Source organism: Pleurodeles waltl, chromosome 2_2 (genome assembly GCF_031143425.1).
Source record: "Pleurodeles waltl isolate 20211129_DDA chromosome 2_2, aPleWal1.hap1.20221129, whole genome shotgun sequence".
NCBI classification, from domain to species: Eukaryota; Metazoa; Chordata; class Amphibia; order Caudata; family Salamandridae; genus Pleurodeles; species Pleurodeles waltl.
Window position 1 is genome coordinate 1,123,271,999 of NC_090439.1, and position 18,326 is coordinate 1,123,290,324.

The 18,326-nt window shown below is 43.4% G+C and overlaps 1 protein-coding gene across 2 annotated transcripts in view; it reads right to left on the bottom strand.

Moving 5' to 3' along the window:
* PUF60 (poly(U) binding splicing factor 60) overlaps positions 1-18,326 on the bottom strand; it is a 269,830-nt gene that overhangs the window by 197,350 nt on the left and 54,154 nt on the right. For both annotated transcript variants that reach the window (XM_069220967.1, XM_069220966.1), the window contains exons 3-5: positions 16,232-16,321; positions 15,177-15,227; positions 4,752-4,913 (exon numbers count right to left, since the gene is read on the bottom strand). In XM_069220967.1, the coding sequence (XP_069077068.1) occupies positions 4,752-4,913; positions 15,177-15,227; positions 16,232-16,321 (303 nt within the window). The remainder of the gene's footprint in view (positions 1-4,751; positions 4,914-15,176; positions 15,228-16,231; positions 16,322-18,326) is intronic.

Genomic DNA, 18,326 nt, shown 5'->3' on the forward strand with positions numbered 1-18,326 from the left:
CATTGGAATAGGGTCACAAGTTGCATTCAAAGAGTTCCTTCATTCACTGGAAAGACAATTTTCGCAACACAGGATATTCTGGTGACTTCAAATAATCCCATATGCCTTCGCTCTAGTGGTATCTAGAATCTTAGAAATTTTTAATGCCTGAGCAAGATTCAACACTGGCACTGAAACGGACACTGGGACAGACATACCCAGTGTCCACTGCAAATTTCTAAGGACTATCAATCTTGAGAGGATCCAAGACCCCCCCACACCCCCTCCCCCCAAACACTGCTACATGATGCATCTAAATCGAAAAAGTCTTATAGCCTAAAGATCGGAGTGTTAACTGGTCTCCAAAAAACAGAGAAAAATATAAGAAAACCTTGAAAAAGGTTGGTAGGACGTCAAACTCCCCTGCAACAGTGCAGAAAGAACCAACGATCATCACTGTGTTTGAACACCATTATGTACAATCCTCATAATTTTTGGTGGGGTCTTGAGATGCCGGTCAGGACACAAATAGATCCTAGCACTGGTGACAAAGGACAGCTGAAACCTTTTCTGGGTTTACTCTGATGCCTGTCACAAAGGTTCATCTAAGAAATAGGAATGAAAAAATATAAATTAGAACTGCAGTGCTATTGTTTCTCAATTAACTAGTTTGATCTGTCAGTTTCTCAGTACACAAGATATCAAAGTTGTTTAGAAGCAGGAGTGTGTGAATGTTTGTCCAGCCAAGGGTTCAAACACAGACTCAGAAAGGAGAACGGCGAGGTGTTGGTTGATATTAGAAGAGGTGTGAGTGGCAAGCATGCACTTTGGGAATGTCACAGAAGAGGGATTGACATGACCCAGCCACTAGATGACTAATGACCAACATGTGAATCCACAAAGGAACCTCTATTCAAAATATGCACAAGGAATCCTACAGGAGTGGTAATGTGTAAGGAAATGCCTCCTTGGCATGGTTGCCCCCTGACTTTTTGCCTTTGCTGATGCTATGTTTACAATTGAAAGTGTGCTGAGGCCTGCTAACCAGGCCCCAGCACCAGTGTTCTTTCCCTAACCTGTACTTTTGTATCCACAATTGGCAGACCCTGGCATCCAGATAAGTCCCTTGTAACTGGTACTTCTAGTACCAAGGGCCCTGATGCCAAGGAAGGTCTCGAAGGGCTGCAGCATGTCTTATGCCACCCTGGAGACCTCTCACTCAGCACAGACACACTGCTTGCCAGCTTGTGTGTGCTAGTGAGGACAAAACGAGTAAGTCGACATGGCACTCCCCTCAGGGTGCCATGCCAGCCTCTCACTGCCTATGCAGTATAGGTAAGACACCCCTCTAGCAGGCCTTACAGCCCTAAGGCAGGGTGCACTATACCATAGGTGAGGGTACCAGTGCATGAGCATGGTACCCCTACAGTGTCTAAACAAAACCTTTGACATTGTAAGTGCAGGGTAGCCATAAGAGTATATGGTCTGGGAGTTCGTCAAACACGAACTCCACAGCACCATAATGGCTACACTGAAAACTGGGAAGTTTGGTATCAAACTTCTCAGCACAATAAATGCACACTGATGCCAGTGTACATTTTATTGTAAAATACACCACAGAGGGCACCTTAGAGGTGCCCCCTGAAACTTAACCGACTATCTGTGTAGGCTGACTAGTTTTAGCAGCCTGCCACAAACCGAGACATGTTGCTGGCCCCATGGGGAGAGTGCCTTTATCACTCTGAGGCCAGTAACAAAGCCTGCACTGGGTGGAGATGCTAACACCTCTCCCAGGCAGGAATGGTCACACCTGGCGGTGAGCCTCAAAGGCTCACCTCCTTTGTGCCAACCCAGCAGGACACTCCAGCTAGTGGAGTTGCCCGCCCCCTCCGGCCAGGCCCCACTTTTGGCGGCAAGGCCGGAGAAAATAATGAGAAAAACTAGGACGAGTCACTGGCCATTCAGGACAGCCCCTAAGGTGTCCTGAGCTGAAGTGACTCTAACTTTTAGAAATCCTCCATCTTGCAGATGGAGGATTCCCCCAATAGGGTTAGGATTGTGACCCCCTCCCCTTGGGAGGAGGCACAAAGAGGGTGTACCCACCCTCAGGGCTAGAAGCCATTGGCTACTAACCCCCCAGACCTAAAACACGCCCTTAAATTTAGTATTTAAGGGCTACCCTGAACCCTAGAAAATTAGATTCCTGCAACTACAAGAAGAAGGACTGCCCAGCTGAAAACCCCTGCAGCGGAAGACCAGAAGACGACAACTGCCTTGGCTCCAGAAACTCACCGGCCTGTCTCCTGCCTTCCAAAGATCCTGCTCCAGCGACGCCTTCCAAAGGGACCAGCGACCTCGACATCCTCTGAGGACTGCCCCTGCTTCGAAAAGACAAGAAACTCCCGAGGACAGCGGACCTGCTCCAAGAAAAGCTGCAACTTTGTTTCCAGCAGCTTTAAAGAACCCTGCAAGCTCCCCGCAAGAAGCGTGAGACTTGCAACACTGCACCCGGCGACCCCGACTCGGCTGGTGGCGATCCAACACCTCAGGAGGGACCCCAGGACTACTCTGATACTGTGAGTACCAAAACCTGTCCCCCCTGAGCCCCCACAGCGCCGCCTGCAGAGGGAATCCCGAGGCTTCCCCTGACCGCGACTCTTTGAACCTAAAGTCCCGACGCCTGGGAGAGACCCTGCACCCGCAGCCCCCAGGACCTGAAGGACCGGACTTTCACTGGAGAAGTGACCCCCAGGAGTCCCTCTCCCTTGCCCAAGTGGAGGTTTCCCCGAGGAACCCCCCCCTTGCCTGCCTGCAGCGCTGAAGAGATCCCGAGATCTCTCATAGACTAACATTGCGAACCCGACGCTTGTTTCTACACTGCACCCGGCCGCCCCCGCGCCGCTGAGGGTGAAATTTCTGTGTGGACTTGTGTCCCCCCCCCGGTGCCCTACAAAACCCCCCTGGTCTGCCCTCCGAAGACGCGGGTACTTACCTGCAAGCAGACCGGAACCGGGGCACCCCCTTCTCTCCATTCTAGCCTATGTGTTTTGGGCACCACTTTGAACTCTGCACCTGACCGGCCCTGAGCTGCTGGTGTGGTGACTTTGGGGTTGCTCTGAACCCCCAACGGTGGGCTACCTTGGACCAAGAACTGAACCCTGTAAGTGTCCTACTTACCTGGTAAAACTAACAAAAACTTACCTCCCCCAGGAACTGTGAAAATTGCACTAGGTGTCCACTTTTAAAACAGCTATTTGTCAATAACTTGAAAAGTATACATGCAATTTTTATGATTTGAAGTTCCTAAAGTACTTACCTGCAATACCTTTCGAACAAGATATTACATGTTAAATTTGAACCTGTGGTTCTTAAAATAAACTAAGAAAAGATATTTTTCTATACAAAAACCTATTGGCTGGATTTGTCTCTGAGTGTGTGTACCTCATTTATTGTCTATGTGTATGTACAACAAATGCTTAACACTACTCCTTGGATAAGCCTACTGCTCGACCACACTACCACAAAATAGAGCATTAGTATTATCTATTTTTACCACTATTTTACCTCTAAGGGGAACCCTTGGACTCTGTGCATACTATTCCTTACTTTGAAATAGCACATACAGAGCCAACTTCCTACATAATGAATATGTTCAATGAGCAGTTTCATGAGGCTCTAACAGTAACATAACTAAATCTGCTGAGATTTATCTGAAGTATACATTAATCTCAGCACAATGAAGCAGAGTCTATGGACTAACAGTGTAGTGGCACAACCCATTAGGGAAATAACGTGGATATCAACCTCAAAATATATGGGGGCAGGGGACAAATGAAATTTTGAAAACTAAATGAGCATTTCAGTTTGTAGGCCATACAGAATATGGGCACATGAAAGCGAGGCAATGTTGGTCTGCTGTTAGGAATGCCTAATTGTTGGATCAGTTAGTCTGCCAGCTAACTAAGCTTTCCATTAAGGTGTCCAAAACAATATGTAGATGGGTCAATGGTCCAATCAGTATGTCTCTGTAGCGGAGAAGGTAAAGTCGACCCAGTAAGTATGCACATGGGGGAAAAAAACAGACTCTTAGCAGCCCAAGAAAATACTTTGCTAAGTACTGAACTCGCTTGATTAGCTGCACAGGGTTAGTGTGAACAGCAGTTGTGGTCGAGGATTACTGCTTTTTCTGGTTAAACTGAGTCACAACTGAAAAAGCCCTCAATATTTCAAGAGATCCTTTGAGCATGCCCTAGTTTTTTTTATTTTTATGTACACAGAAGTAATTTCACTGTAGGTCAAACAGAGAGCAACAGTGGCACCAAAAGATGGCAATGAGATGGTCATCACACCTCTTCTGGAAAACAGCAAGAGGCCTGCATGGACTGATGTTTTTTTGCAGGCTATTGCTTTTTTCAGATGTGTCCACAGCCAGATAGCGAATGCATCTACCCGTTTGAAATTTCAAGTATGATCTTTGTGAGGAGAAGCAGCTGGCAGATCATGGAAAAACAAACAACGGTTATTTTACTTTGAATTCAGTTCTCTCCCCCCCCCCCCCCCAAATGATATGAAAAGGCCAAGCATGGAAAGCAAGGATAAATATAAAGGAGACCATTGTCAGTCTGGAGACAACTATCAACTTTAACATTGCACAACGCTCAAGTACATGGTCCACACGGTAATAAGGACAATTATCAAGTGCTGCCTTTTTTTCAAACTCAAGTCCTTCTTACGGTTACCCCTACAAATCCAAATGCCTCAAACAGACTAACCTTATGCTTCATGGTGACAGAGTCCCAAGACATGTCAATGCTTTTTATAGGTCCAAATGGTGCAAAAGCCTGGCGGATAGTGTCTTCTCCCAACTCGTAATAAATGGAACCCACATACACGCGGCACATAATGGCCAGAGCACGCTGTCTCTGAGCTGCCATCTGCAATGGAGAGAAGAACTGGCTGGTTAACTCCAAGAACAACAGATTATGGCAAAACAAACAAATGGAGTTTTTCCTCCATCACTCACACAGCAATCCGCCCAGCACCCCCCCCCCCCCCGACCAAAAGACTTAACATTGTTAGCCAGAGCCAGCCACTTACTCACTGGCTAGAACATGACACCTAGGACCAGTCGAGCTACTTGAAAGGGGGCATGAACAGACCACTGCTAAAGAAAATATGAGAAATATTTGCCCACCACAATTCTTTATACAGGCATGCAGGCACTGTAAAAATAATTAACATCTTCACCAGTATCTTCCCATCGAAAGTAAGACGCAATTCAATTACGCCCCCTCTCTAAGCCCACACTAGTCTAATTCTGTAAATTGTGAGATACAAAGAGGCCAGTTTCAGCTAAGTCAGTGTGAATCTAAGACATATCAAGGTACTGGTGTATGGCGACTGTTTAGACAGGTATGCACAGAAAGAGAATAAACGAACGTGATCGTAACAGCACATCTTTAGGTGGCAGCACCAGTGTCAACGAGTGGTATGGCAACTACTCGGGTTTTCTAAAAGCTACCTGTGTAAAAGGGAGACGTTAATGTCCAGCACCTTGGAAATGCCATACATAGTGTGCATAAGTTTTCAGCATCTGTACAGTGCTGTCTGCCATTACTGTGGCCTTTTGGCACAGTCAGAATTCCTTGAGTTCCTTAACGTTAGAATGAAACCAGTGTGCCATTCATTAATAAAAACAACACAATTCAGCATTTGAGTCCCTGATTATGTTGCGAGTTGCAATGTATTTGTTTTTTTCAGTCACCAAGCAATATTAGGAGGAAATTTTCTGACCACGGTGAGCTGAGGGTCTGTCCTATAAATTAAGAGATCAGATGAGAAAAAATAAGATTAGTACAAAATTATCGCATCTTAACTCATTCATCACAAAATGGACTGTGTATTTAAAAAAAAAAAAAAAAACACAAGACGAGAATAGTTTTCCTTCATTTTCCTATGACTAAGAGAAGGCATCTGAGCATTCCCAGATATTGAGGCCCATAACAATAGACTGATTATATACAGAGTGCCAACTGGTGGGAAGTACTGTGAAGACCTAAAAAATATGCTCGAATGCCTTACGTTTCGGTGTATGCTTGAATCACCAACTGATAAATGTGTTTAAACCACAGTCACTTGTAGCAGAAATAAGCTCTGATGCAAGCACTCAGAAGAGTTGGTTAGTCACAAAAGCATCATTATATAAACAAGTCACGTGTGTTAGCAAAGGTATGCAAAGCTTGTGTGTGTGTTACATGAAAATTGTCCAACTAACTGCTGAATTAATTGCCTGTCCAGGAACCATGATATTGTAAAATTGTGAATGGCCGTAAGAAAGTTTACGTGCGTAATTTCACGTGGGTCAGACAGACACTTGTATAGCTGCCAAATCGACAGAGGGGAATATGTTGCAATTTCCCTAGAAGCACCTGCAGGATGGGCAGTTGCCACCTAAAACGTCCACGGGTCTGTATAATAAAACTGGACAGAGTAACAAGTCTCAGGTGACATTGGGAACAGCAAAACGCTCAATTCTTAGCCAACAGCAAGTTACATTTCCTTTCTATTTTGTGAAGATTCTCGTTTCCGACTCCTTGGGAGTAGATGAGCAAACGAAGGAAAGCGTAGGCCAACACATTGAAAACAGCATGTGCTGTGTAGCATGGGCACGAATGCTTACCGAGAGCTTGTAGAATGGTCCACTTGGCTGGCAAACTACCTTCACTGCGGTGGACCAAATAAAAGCGAAATCTCTTGCATGTTTATACCCAGAGAAGCATGAGAACATGAAAGATGAATCAATCTGAGTAACGTACGTTCGGTGAATAGATTCCTAAATGGTCTGGATTCTTAAGAGCTGGGAAATGATCCTCCAGGACTAACGTGGGAGATGTATTAAACTTGGGGTGTCCAGAGCCACCTTGAGCTAATGCGTAGATGTAAAGCTTCAATAATTAAAATGAAGGACATGCTAGGAATGTTTTGTGACCTGCAGCTGGGTATGGGTAAGCACAATGCAGAACTACTTCCGCACATTCTTCTGAAGAGATGGCAAAGTAAGATCATTAAAATAATTCTCTCATAGGATTTAGCGCTGAAGGCCCCAAAGTTGGTCTTCACAGCTCAGTCACTATTAATAATGTATTTAAAGTAATACATTCCAGATTGGGTCTCCTATGGAAAGAACTTCAAATTAAGAATTTATTCTCCTGTGAAGTTATGAATCATCAAGGAAAATTTGCAGCAAGACAGACAAGTCAAAAGTCAGATCACTCAGGTGAACCTAATCATCATTCAGTAAAATAGAACAAGAAAGCTGCTCCATGACCGATGAGACACAAAAGCCATAAAAAAGCTGTTTCCCTCTCCTTCTTTGTTACAATTCTCCATTTCATAACTTGTATGGCACCTAACAGGATGGTCAAGCTGATAAGATCCTAAAGTATGATGGGGCAAATAATTTCAGTCTTTGTGAGAACCTCATTTGTAGAAGAGCAAGCCAATTGCCAGAAAATGTATTAAACGCACGGTCTGGTGTAAAAAGTAAACACAGTAGGGCCAGTTAGAGCTTTCATAGAATCAATTGAATTAACACACCCATGCTTATAGGTAAAACACTTTATAGGGTTCTTGGGTCACCGATGAATGAACCCAACTTAGAATTGTGTATTAAGGAGGTACTATGCAATGCTGGTAAAGAATTCACATTCTAGAACAATTAAAAGAAAGGGATTTAAACAAGCATGCAAATATAATGGCTGTATTGGACATTAATACTGACAAGCAGTGCTGTGCTTAGAACAGAATTTATTTTTCAAAATCCAAACTGTTTTAGGGTTGCAATTCCTCTCCTTGTTTAACACTGGCTTTTCCAGAAACATGACCCGTTTGCAATCTCACAACAACAAACTATGACCAGTCACATGTTTAGAGAGAACCTAGTTGAAACCTGGATTGGTAGTAGAAGACTACATTTGGCCTGCTCCGATTTGCAACAGATAGTAATCACATCACATTAACTGAACTGAACAATGGAGCTTTGCAATGAGGAGTGAGTAGAACAAGTAATAGCCTTTCAGTGTTCCATCTAGGGATGCTACAAGCAGGACCTTGAAATATTACATAGAGGTGAATACTACACAACCCTCTTAACATTTCTGGAACCCATGCATCTTACTCAGAACAATAGTTAAGGATCCTGTTAATCACTTACCTCCCGGCTCCAACCAATCAAAGCTCAAGGCTCCCTCGAACCCATGAAGATTTCCTGTTATATGTGATATGAAATGTACAATGGCACACCATATGGTTAGGTTATTGACAATACCAGCCATTTCCCTCATCAGTTAAAGCTATGAATCGGTTGCTTTCTATAGAATTGGAAGTTATAACAGGTGTTCAGAGACTGAAGTACCTAAAGATTAGGTTTGTGAAAGGAATCACCAGTGTTCTGATCAAAATCATAGCAATGTGAATAACAATGCAATAAGTGTTGCCATTACAAAAAAAAAGGCTCAGTTTAAAGAAGGGATGCCAGTCACAGAAAATGCATGCTCCATGACAGATGCCAATTATTACCAATAAGAAAGTTCCATCTAGAACCATAGAATGCAGATTCGTCTTAAAGGCTGCAGGTGGGACAAGTACCATAAACCACCAGCATCTGAATATTCAACTCTGAAATGGTTGGCAGTATGTGAATGTATGAAGCTGGATAACTACTATAGGTATCCATGAAGGGAGATTAAAAGACAACAATTCCTTTTACAAACTTCAATAGGTGCTGTAGCAATTTATGGCAAGTCAGCAACTCTCCAATGAGGGACAAGTGGAAATATATTAATGCAAGCCAAGGACAAAATAAACTTTGAATACAACACCAGAATGGATATTGCCTATTTAGCAGGTGAGATCTTTTGTCAAATGACCAGTTCACGTGACCAAAAAAGTGTAGAAATGCAGTATGCGAAGAGGTCTTGACAGAAAAAGCAATGAACATCTTATCGTCAGATTGTATCTAGCAGCTGCTTACCGCATGTTCTTCCCTATCCACGTCCCTTGGTTGAGAGGCCTCGAAGTACTTCGAGCAAGAGAAAGACCCTGCCATATAAGTCTGACATCACCACTTGCTCTCTACATGGAGTATGAATCCATGGTGGAAAATTTCTCAGATGTCAGAACCAGATCTACTATACTACGCTAATCCCATAACTGTATAGTATTTAACTACAAGCAAAATCTATTAAATCAAGACCATCTTAAGTGCATGATTTAATTTAAAGTCTACAATCCACGCAAAGGAAACATCTCCTAAATGCTCCAGAAATTACTTCGCAAAACATGGCTACTACAGTAGGGGAGCAGAAAACTAACTACATGGTCCACCTTTTCTCTCAGTTACCCTATCGCAGAGCTGATCACTAAACCTTTTACCTGTGTTTGGTACTGGTTACGCTTATGCTTATTCTGCAGCCACTGACAATTCGGCAATTAACAGAGGATGTAATGTCTAACAAGTCTTTAAAAGGATAAAAGACCAGTGCACAAAAGCTGTTATCAGATTTCAGGTGTTTTCCGCATCACAGTCATGCTTGATCCTGCTAACTGTATTTAGGTGCAGATCAGCTTCAAACTGGTGCACAGTTAACAGAGTCTTAGACGTGGGCAAATTGGTTAGCAATAAACAAGGGAATGGTAACAGCAAAAACAAGAAGGGATTCAGAAACTGGCTGAGAGCCCTCAAAGATATGTTGAGGTGAGAGTGCACACCTGTGCTCAGCTGGAGCAAGGAGATAAAAGCAAATCACCATGGAGTAGAGATGCAATACCAGGAGTCACAAGAATATCAACACGTGTGAATTGGAGAAAAGAAAGACATTAATTGCAAGAGTCAGAAGGTTGGTGGGGGAAACCAGAAGGACCAGAAACCTGGAGCACAGCAGTAGGAGGATGCCAAAGACACTGATGAACAACCGCACGTTCGATGTACTTTTAGACCCAAATGTTGGCATGGGCAAGTCACTGCTTCCCTTTCTTTGCAACTGTCATGCACAAAGATCTACCACCCAATCCACATCTAAATAATAAATAGCACCAATACTACTAGCCGATTTTCACATCAGGATAATGGCGTGCAGGACATGGTGGTTTACAAGACAAAACTCTCAAAAAAGTTCTAGAATGGTGAAAACTTCCATAGTTAACACATTTGCTGGCTCTCCACCATAATCGACCATATCTACTGGGTACTTTGCTGATCTTTGCTTTCTGAGGGCGACCTGGTCTTACTGCAACTGAAAGGAGCCTCAGTGACAGGAAGGACCACAGGGAGACCACTAGCATAACTGCTGTTTTGGGTCTGTCACAAGTATCACGGTTTCAAAATGCTAATAGAAAAGAAGGTAAATAATTAACTATCAATTTAGTAAGAGTTGGGTTTCTAGAAACTATTCTTTCGTCAGAAGGTTACTGGCATTGACTGATGGGACATTTTGGGAGATATAGGCTTATAAACTTAGAATAATTCTGCGCAGGTGCCTGAACACCTTCAACAAATCTTTAGGTTTTGTAAAAAATTTCTAATAAGACAGCATGATAGGAAAAAACAGCCCGATAGGCGAACATTGAACACTAGACACCTCTTGCCATAATGCACTGCAGTGGCAGTTTGCCTGAGAGCCATTTTTTACAGAATGCACAGGATATTGATTTCTCAGACAGCCAGGGAGGAAGGAGGGAGAGTGTTTATGAATTCAATGAATATTCCTCCGATGCTGAACTATGGCTACAGGTATGTAACTTTTCCTTATGCATCTTAGGATCTTCATTGTTAGTCATAAACTTAGAATAGAATAGCAAGCAAATAGAGAACCTCTTAAAGCGGCTGAAAGCAGTCATTTACTACAAGTTTGCAAGTGAAGGACTTAGGACCCAATACTAAAAAAAAAAAAAAACACCTCAGATCCAAGAAGACAGGATAGACTATTTGAAAAGGTTTCTTAATATTTCTTGTCCAACTTGACTCGAGTATCAGTGTTTTAGGCAGTAGTGTTTTGTGAATCTGTGCAAAGACCTCCAGGTAGCTGCCTTTCAAATGTCCTGTGTAGGGACGTGTCTCATCCAAGCCGTGGAAGCGGCTTTGCCTCTAGTTGAGTGAGCTTTAGGTTTTTCTGGCAATGGTTTCTTTCCTATTTGATAACGTAATGTGATGCAAGAAACTATCCATCTAGCTATGGATTGTCTGAAAGTTGCTAGTCCACTGCCATGTTGAATGATGCTCAGTACCCATTTGCCTGTTATTTTTCTGCACTGCTCCCCCCACAGGAGTGGACAACAGAGAAGGGGGTGGGGACACTGCATTGTTTCGACAGACTTCTTGCACTTCGTGTGTGAGGGCTTGTGTGGAAGAGATCGTTTCCTCTAGTACCGGCTTTGGAATAATCTTTGTGTTTGCCTTTGTTATTGGTACCGCCATCTAGGAGTTTGAACCCAATGATTGTAGGCACGCTTGTCTCTGGATTTAAACTGTTTAAAACCCTTCTTTTATTCCTCTAAATCAACAGCCTTGAGTGTTTCTGCCTCATTCTTCATGCAGAGCATTTCCTCCTCTATGTTAAGTGAATAGGGAGGACCCAGAGAATGGTACACTGGCAATTTTGAATTGCACATCAGATTTCAACTATGATAGTCTTAGCCAAGACCTGTGCGAAGAGAAATTCCATGAGAGAACGCCATGGCGGATAGCTTCACCAAATCCACTGCAGCTGATTGAATATTAGAGAGCCCTCTTTAACCATCTCCAGATAATCTTGTAGACGGTGGGTAGTTGGATCATCCATGGATTACTTCATTCCCTCCCAAATTTCCCGATGGTATCTTCCTCATAGGGCTGCAGAATTAGCATTGCAATGATGAGTGGCATCCTTTTGCTCTCACGGTCCAGTGGGGCTGTCTTTTCCAGAGCAGATGCATGCCTCCTTACTGCTGTCACAGTAACTGAATCCGGTTTTGGATCGGTTTGAGGAAGTCTGGATCCTGTTGTGGAGGTCTATATATTTTTTTTTAAGTAGCCTTGGAGGTGTCGCTTTAACTGTGACTGGAATTAAGAATTTTTCTTAGGCTATTTCCATGAGACCTGGTAGCATCAATAGAGGTCTAGTATAAGCCCGGGGTTGAAGAGACTTCAATAAGACCAACACTGATGGCAGAGGGGTGTCCAGCTGTATATTTAACTTCGAGGCTCTCCTTATTAGGGCATCTTCGAACGTTAAGATGTCATCCACCGGCAAAACCCTTCTTAGAGACTTTGCTAGAGAAGTCAGGGTATAAACAGTGTTAGTAGAATCCGGTACTCTGGGCCTTGAGGATGAAGTCCTTTAGGCAGTACCGATCTTGGAGATGGCGTTTTGACTAGTGATAGTGCCTTCATTTTCCAACTGGGGACATAGAGGTTGCTCTGGTGCACTGCCTTACCAGAGAGAGATTAGGTGGTTGTAAATTAACCTGTAGAAAGTCCGCAGGTGGTATAAGACATATGGGTGGTAGGCTTAAGTCTTGTTCAGGTGATGGAGGGTCTGACCGTTGCTACAAGCCTGAACAGTGAGATGAGGACAAAGACATTTCTTTATGAAAATCTCTCTAAGCCGATAGGTGTCATTGAGGTCTTTAAGGTGCAGATATAGCCCTTGGCAGGGGTATATGTCTCTCCAACATCAAGTGGATACCAGGCATAGACGTTGAGTGATGTGATGTTGCAGTTGAAGGGTGAGATTGGCACTGCCTGTAGCGTCATGGACAGTTGTCAATGGGATCCTGACATTGATAGTGTGTGCTGCTAGCGCCGTGGAGGTTCTCGGCACGGAGGCGAGTCCCACCGCCGATCTTGAAGGTGAACGGTGACCGCATTCGTGTCCCTTCAATGCGGATACTTGTCTGGAAGGAAAATAGGATGGTGCCAAACCTTTCAACGTCAAAGCAGGGAGTCCATGAGAATGGTGGCATTGACAGTGTCAAAAGGGAGACCTCTTGAAAGCAGATTTCCTTTTCTGGAAGTCTACCCACCTTTTTCTTCTTCTGAGAAGATTGAATTAATGAAGCTCTCTTCATTCTCCTCTTTCTTCCTCTCCTGTTCTGCGGTGCACTGTGGGAAGGGGTCTCTATGGAGTCCTTAAAAGTACAGACCTTATTTTCAAGTTTTCGGTGTTAGACAGCATGGTAGGCAAACACAGTCTGATAGGCTATGTGAAGTACAGCCTTTTTCTATGACAATGTGTCGCAGACAATAAAAAAGCCCCTTTTCCAATATTGTTAGACTACACCGACACTATACGATATGTTGAAGGTGTTCCGGGGTCCGCACAGGCAGCACAGAATTATTCTAAGTTCACGATTTTCATAGAAGATCCTAAGATGCAGAAATCAATATTACACGCAGTTTATGGCGGTGGTGGTGGGCAAACAAACCATCAGCATAGACAATGATTAATCAAGTTGATAGAAAGGGGCTCAAGTGATTTCTGCTTACGGTACACACTTGAGAGCCATATAGTGACTTTAAAACTTATTTTATTTCAACATGATGCCATAAGTCTACTGGTGAGCAAAAGGAAGGTGATGGTTGTGGTTACAGACATTCTATTTACATTTCACAAAAAGGCCATCAGTAAACAGCCAGTAAATGGAGGGACAGCATTACAAGGGCATTGCTGAAATTCTACTGCTTGGAAGAGAAAAAAGTTACACATACATATTATATATACACATAGCTTTATAGCAGTAGTTCCAATTTCCAATCTAGAAGATCACATTAGGTTTAATTAAAACTGTACTGGCAGTGGTTTCAAGTGATTTTATCAGACACATTTCAACAAACAATTTTTCTATTGTCCAAGCACAAGTTTATTCTGCTCTTTAACCATACAATTATTCTCACATCTCTGTACAAGGTAATCACATCAGGTGAAGGACTACACACCATCACCAATTTATGAATCTGCTGTGAGATCAGAGCAAAGACCGTTTAGAAAACTGCGGCTCCACCTGGCTTTTACTTAGCCTATTAAACTAAAGCAGCAATATCGGTACCAAGTAACAGCGGCTCTTTGCAACCAAGACATGCCTTCACTTTCCAGGCACTCTGACAAAGTATACATGGCGGCTGCATACACCATTTTCGGACCAAAAGGGCGATCCTCCACAATCTCTACAATTACTGCAGGGATTGCTAACATAATTCTCTACCATTTCAAAGATATGTAGCATTCATAAATTAGCTAGAGACAAAGCTATTTTTTTATTAAAAGCAAGACCCCATAAACTGTTTTACAACGTCTATGCACTACTAAATATACTCCTGTGCTTTCCTTTTCCTAAGAGTTTTTATTTAGATTCCATGCTTTATTTGGAGTGGGACTGCAGATGTCATTTGAAAACAGATCCAGTTCATGCAGCTCAAAGTCTGAATACAGGAATAAGACCACTATCAAATGTTGAATGATTCATTGCTCAATTTTCACTGTTCAAACATTACAAAACCACTATATTAGCAAACGAGAAAAAATAAAATAACCAACCAGGATCTTTGGTCCAGAGAATGGTCATTCCACCCACTAATCCGGAACAAATACCCGATGTCCAGTTTGCCACATCAGTGCATAAGCAGACTGACAGACCACCCTATACTTACAGTCATGTTGTCTTCATGCTTAGGTCGATGGACTGCTTTGCTTCGGTCTACGCACTTCTTGGGGCAGTTAAGACATTTTTATATAAAAAAAAAAAACTACCTGAAGCATAATACACTACTTCATTCCCCTCCCATTTGCAAAGTCTGTTCTCAACTCCAATTGGCCTTTATTGTAAGCCCATGTTATTTTGTTGTGTTCCTGGTTGTAGCATCTCTAGAAAGGCTTCTCAAGGGCAGATCCAGATTACAAAAGCTCTCATCCCCAGTTAGTTGACCCAACCCAAAGGGCTGGCAGAGAGGGAATTTATCCCCAGGCTGCAAATGCTAACAGTGTGTATTTCCCATTCTTACCTCTATTCCAGAGACACTTTCCTCCATTTTTGAACATACATTTATTAAATGGGTGCTTTCATTAAGGAGTCAAAATTTAACCGACAAATAATTCCCCACCTTCCAAGGCTCTTACTACACAAAACAAAACACTGCCCAAGAAGAAGTGAATATTTCTATTGACCGATTGTAAAGGTGAAAGAGGATCTCCAAAGCCCATTGTCACTGCTGCCATCTGAAAGACAGTAAAGACAGAGTTCAGTCTGTTGGAGCTCAGTATACATCACAAATCATTTTCTTTTGAGTTTAAAAAAAAAAAAAACGTATGCCGACAGAGGAAATGGAGGACCTGCTAAGAAGAGGGAACTTCATCTCCAAACTGAAGGCTTTGCACCAGTTTTTAACTAGGTAAAATAGGTCACGGGGGGAGGTTGGGAAGTGAGTTCATTTGAGGATGTGAAAGGCAATCTACCAAAGAGCTGTGGGGTGGGCATGGAAATGAGAGCTGTGCTCTGTCAGAACAAAAAGCAATAATTTTTTACCAGCTCTTACACGTGTTCAATTTATGGAAGACAAAAGAAAGTGTTATAGGGTAAATGTAATTGGGAGAGTTAAGGGAATGGCCAACCTTTGCAAGTGGTCGGAAGAGATGCTATACAGTACTGACACCTCAAACCAACCAGATGCAGATTATCAACAAAAAACAATCACACAATGGACCTGTGTGTTGTAAAGAGAGCAAGGAGAAGTGCTATCCTTTGTAGCAACACAGGTAACATATGATAGTGCAGGAGGCAATGACTGAGATGGGCAACCATCAATGTAGAGATAGTACCACTCCACAAGAGAAGGGTTAACTGGGACGCACCTCTTACAAGTATTATTGCCAGAAAATTACAGGCTGTTCTTTCAAAAGGAGAACATGAAGGGACTTGAGGCAAACTGTACTCAGATTATGAAGGGATGGAAAGGTAGGGAAACTGAACAGGAAGAGAACATTATTTATAATTTGGAACTAAAGCAGCAGAGACTCAAATGTATTCAAATTAAATACCGTTTTGGAACGGTACATATAAATATACTCAATTTGGCACTAAAAGGCAAAGGGAAGATACCTGGCTCCAGGCAGACTTGTGGGATGGACTTTGGTTCTAATGTATCTTGCAAGCTCATAAAAGAGGGGGGGGTGAATGTCAGGCACAAAAAAAAAACACGTGAAGCTCCCCTAATGCCTCTCACCTGTAGATTTGTCAGCTGCTGCTGCTGATGAGCGATGGTTTGCTTCACTAGGACACTCTTGATGCTCTGCTCCATAGCGTACTTCTTGGCCTGGGAGGAAGAGAACAAGCCACAATTATTCAGAGAGCTTTGCAGAAATAGTCATAAAACACAAGAGCAAATGTGCTGTTTCGAATGCTCGGTCTAAAACTTTGTTCACAAAGGGGTGCTACCAACACCTGACTGGCAACCATGGAGGTCCATAGCTTCCATCTTGATGGCAGACTGACGGCCCAAGGAGTATAGATGGAGTGTCCTGAACAAGTACTGCGTCTGGTATTATAAACCCAACGCTCCACTCTTGCTTTTTTGCATTTGAAGGTATGCAGTGGCATCCCCAATGGAAGACGGACCATGATTTGTTCGTTCTGCTGCCACCCATCCCCCTTTCGTCTTCAGGCACCTACCTTACCTCCTCCAATGTACGAAGGTTAGGAGGGAGGACCTCCACCATCCAGATGCGTTTTTTCACTCACCGGTCACCTCCAGCAAGGAGCGGTTTCTATAAAATAGAAGCGCGAAAAGGCCAAAAGGTTTGACCTTTAAGTTTCACGACCCAGATCCTGACCCGACTGCAATGCATTTCACCCAGGCTTCACATGTGCAACACGTTGGTTAAAAACAGCAAGTAGCCAAGGTAAAGGACCTTTGCACTTACATATTCAAGAGAACTCTGCCTTACTTAAGGACATAATGACTCAAAAGAAAACATTACCTTTATGTCGACTCCATAACTTCTAATCAGTGAGCTCTTACTTTCAACCCATTGGTACTGCAACACCACCTGGTGGGGCTGGACACTAGAATTGTTCAGAGCTGTGCACATCCGGTATACTTTCTACATGGCCAGAGAACATGCCCCCTAATGCAGATTTACATCCTCACCAGTTTCATTCACTCAATTTTAAAATCAAACCAAAAAGCGGAGTTGTGAGATTGCCAGGAGACCGCGCATAGAGAGAACCTAGGAACTAAGAGCAGCAAAGTCGCAACATAAACTTTATCCTAGTCCCATTTAATGTCTCTCTCCGCTTGTCAACTTGTGGGTAGATGCATGAGAAGGGAGAATGAGACGCAGGGAAGGCATCATTGGCCGGACAGACTTACATAAGCATATATTGTTGAACATTCTGTTAAATTGTTCATAAATTCTATGGAAGTCTGAACACCGGGGAACCACCCAGAGTGATCAGGTCATCCGGCCATTCAGGAAATACTGCTCATATTTGAAGATCTGGTGGGTCACAATGATTAAGGATGGGTGAGACCAGGCCTCAACGATGGAGTTGAGAACTTCTAAATGAAGGCACCATATGTGTGGGTATCAAAAACTGCTACACAACCTGCTTATTTTCTGAGACAAGCTTGAGATTGACTCAGGCGACTGCAAACCACCTCAGCTCTAATATCAACTGGCATAAGAGCCAGAAATGCCACTTTTAGCTCCCATATGATTATGAGGACCGACAAACCTATTCAATCCCACTGAACAGTGTTGAAAAGAACCCCACATGGAGCCATCCTATCCCTCACAAAGTCTGATGGATTGGTTGTGAACACATTGGGTGTTCAGGGTAGGGGGAAGGCATCTGTCCACCTAAAGAGTAGAACCAAAAAACAGATTTTAGAACTGGCACTATGTAAGGAAATGCCTCCTTGGCATGGTTACGCCCTGACTTTTTGCCTTTGCCGATGCTATGTTTTGAATTGAAAGTGTGCGGAGGCCTGCTAACCAGGCCCCAGCACCAGTGTTCTTTCCCTAACCTGTACTTTTGTTTACACAATTGGCACACCCTGGCATCCAGGGAAGTCCCTTGTCACTGGTACCCCTGGTACCAAGGGCCCGGATGCCAGGGAAGGTCTCTAAGGGCTGCAGCATATCTTATGCCACCCTGGGGACCCCTCACTCAGCACAGACACACTGCTTGCCAGCTTGTGTGTGCTGGTGAGAACAAAACGAGTAAGTCGACATTGCACTCCCCTCAGGGTGCCATGCCAACCTCACACTGCCTATGCAGTATAGATAAGTAACCCCTCTAGCAGGCCTTACAGCCCT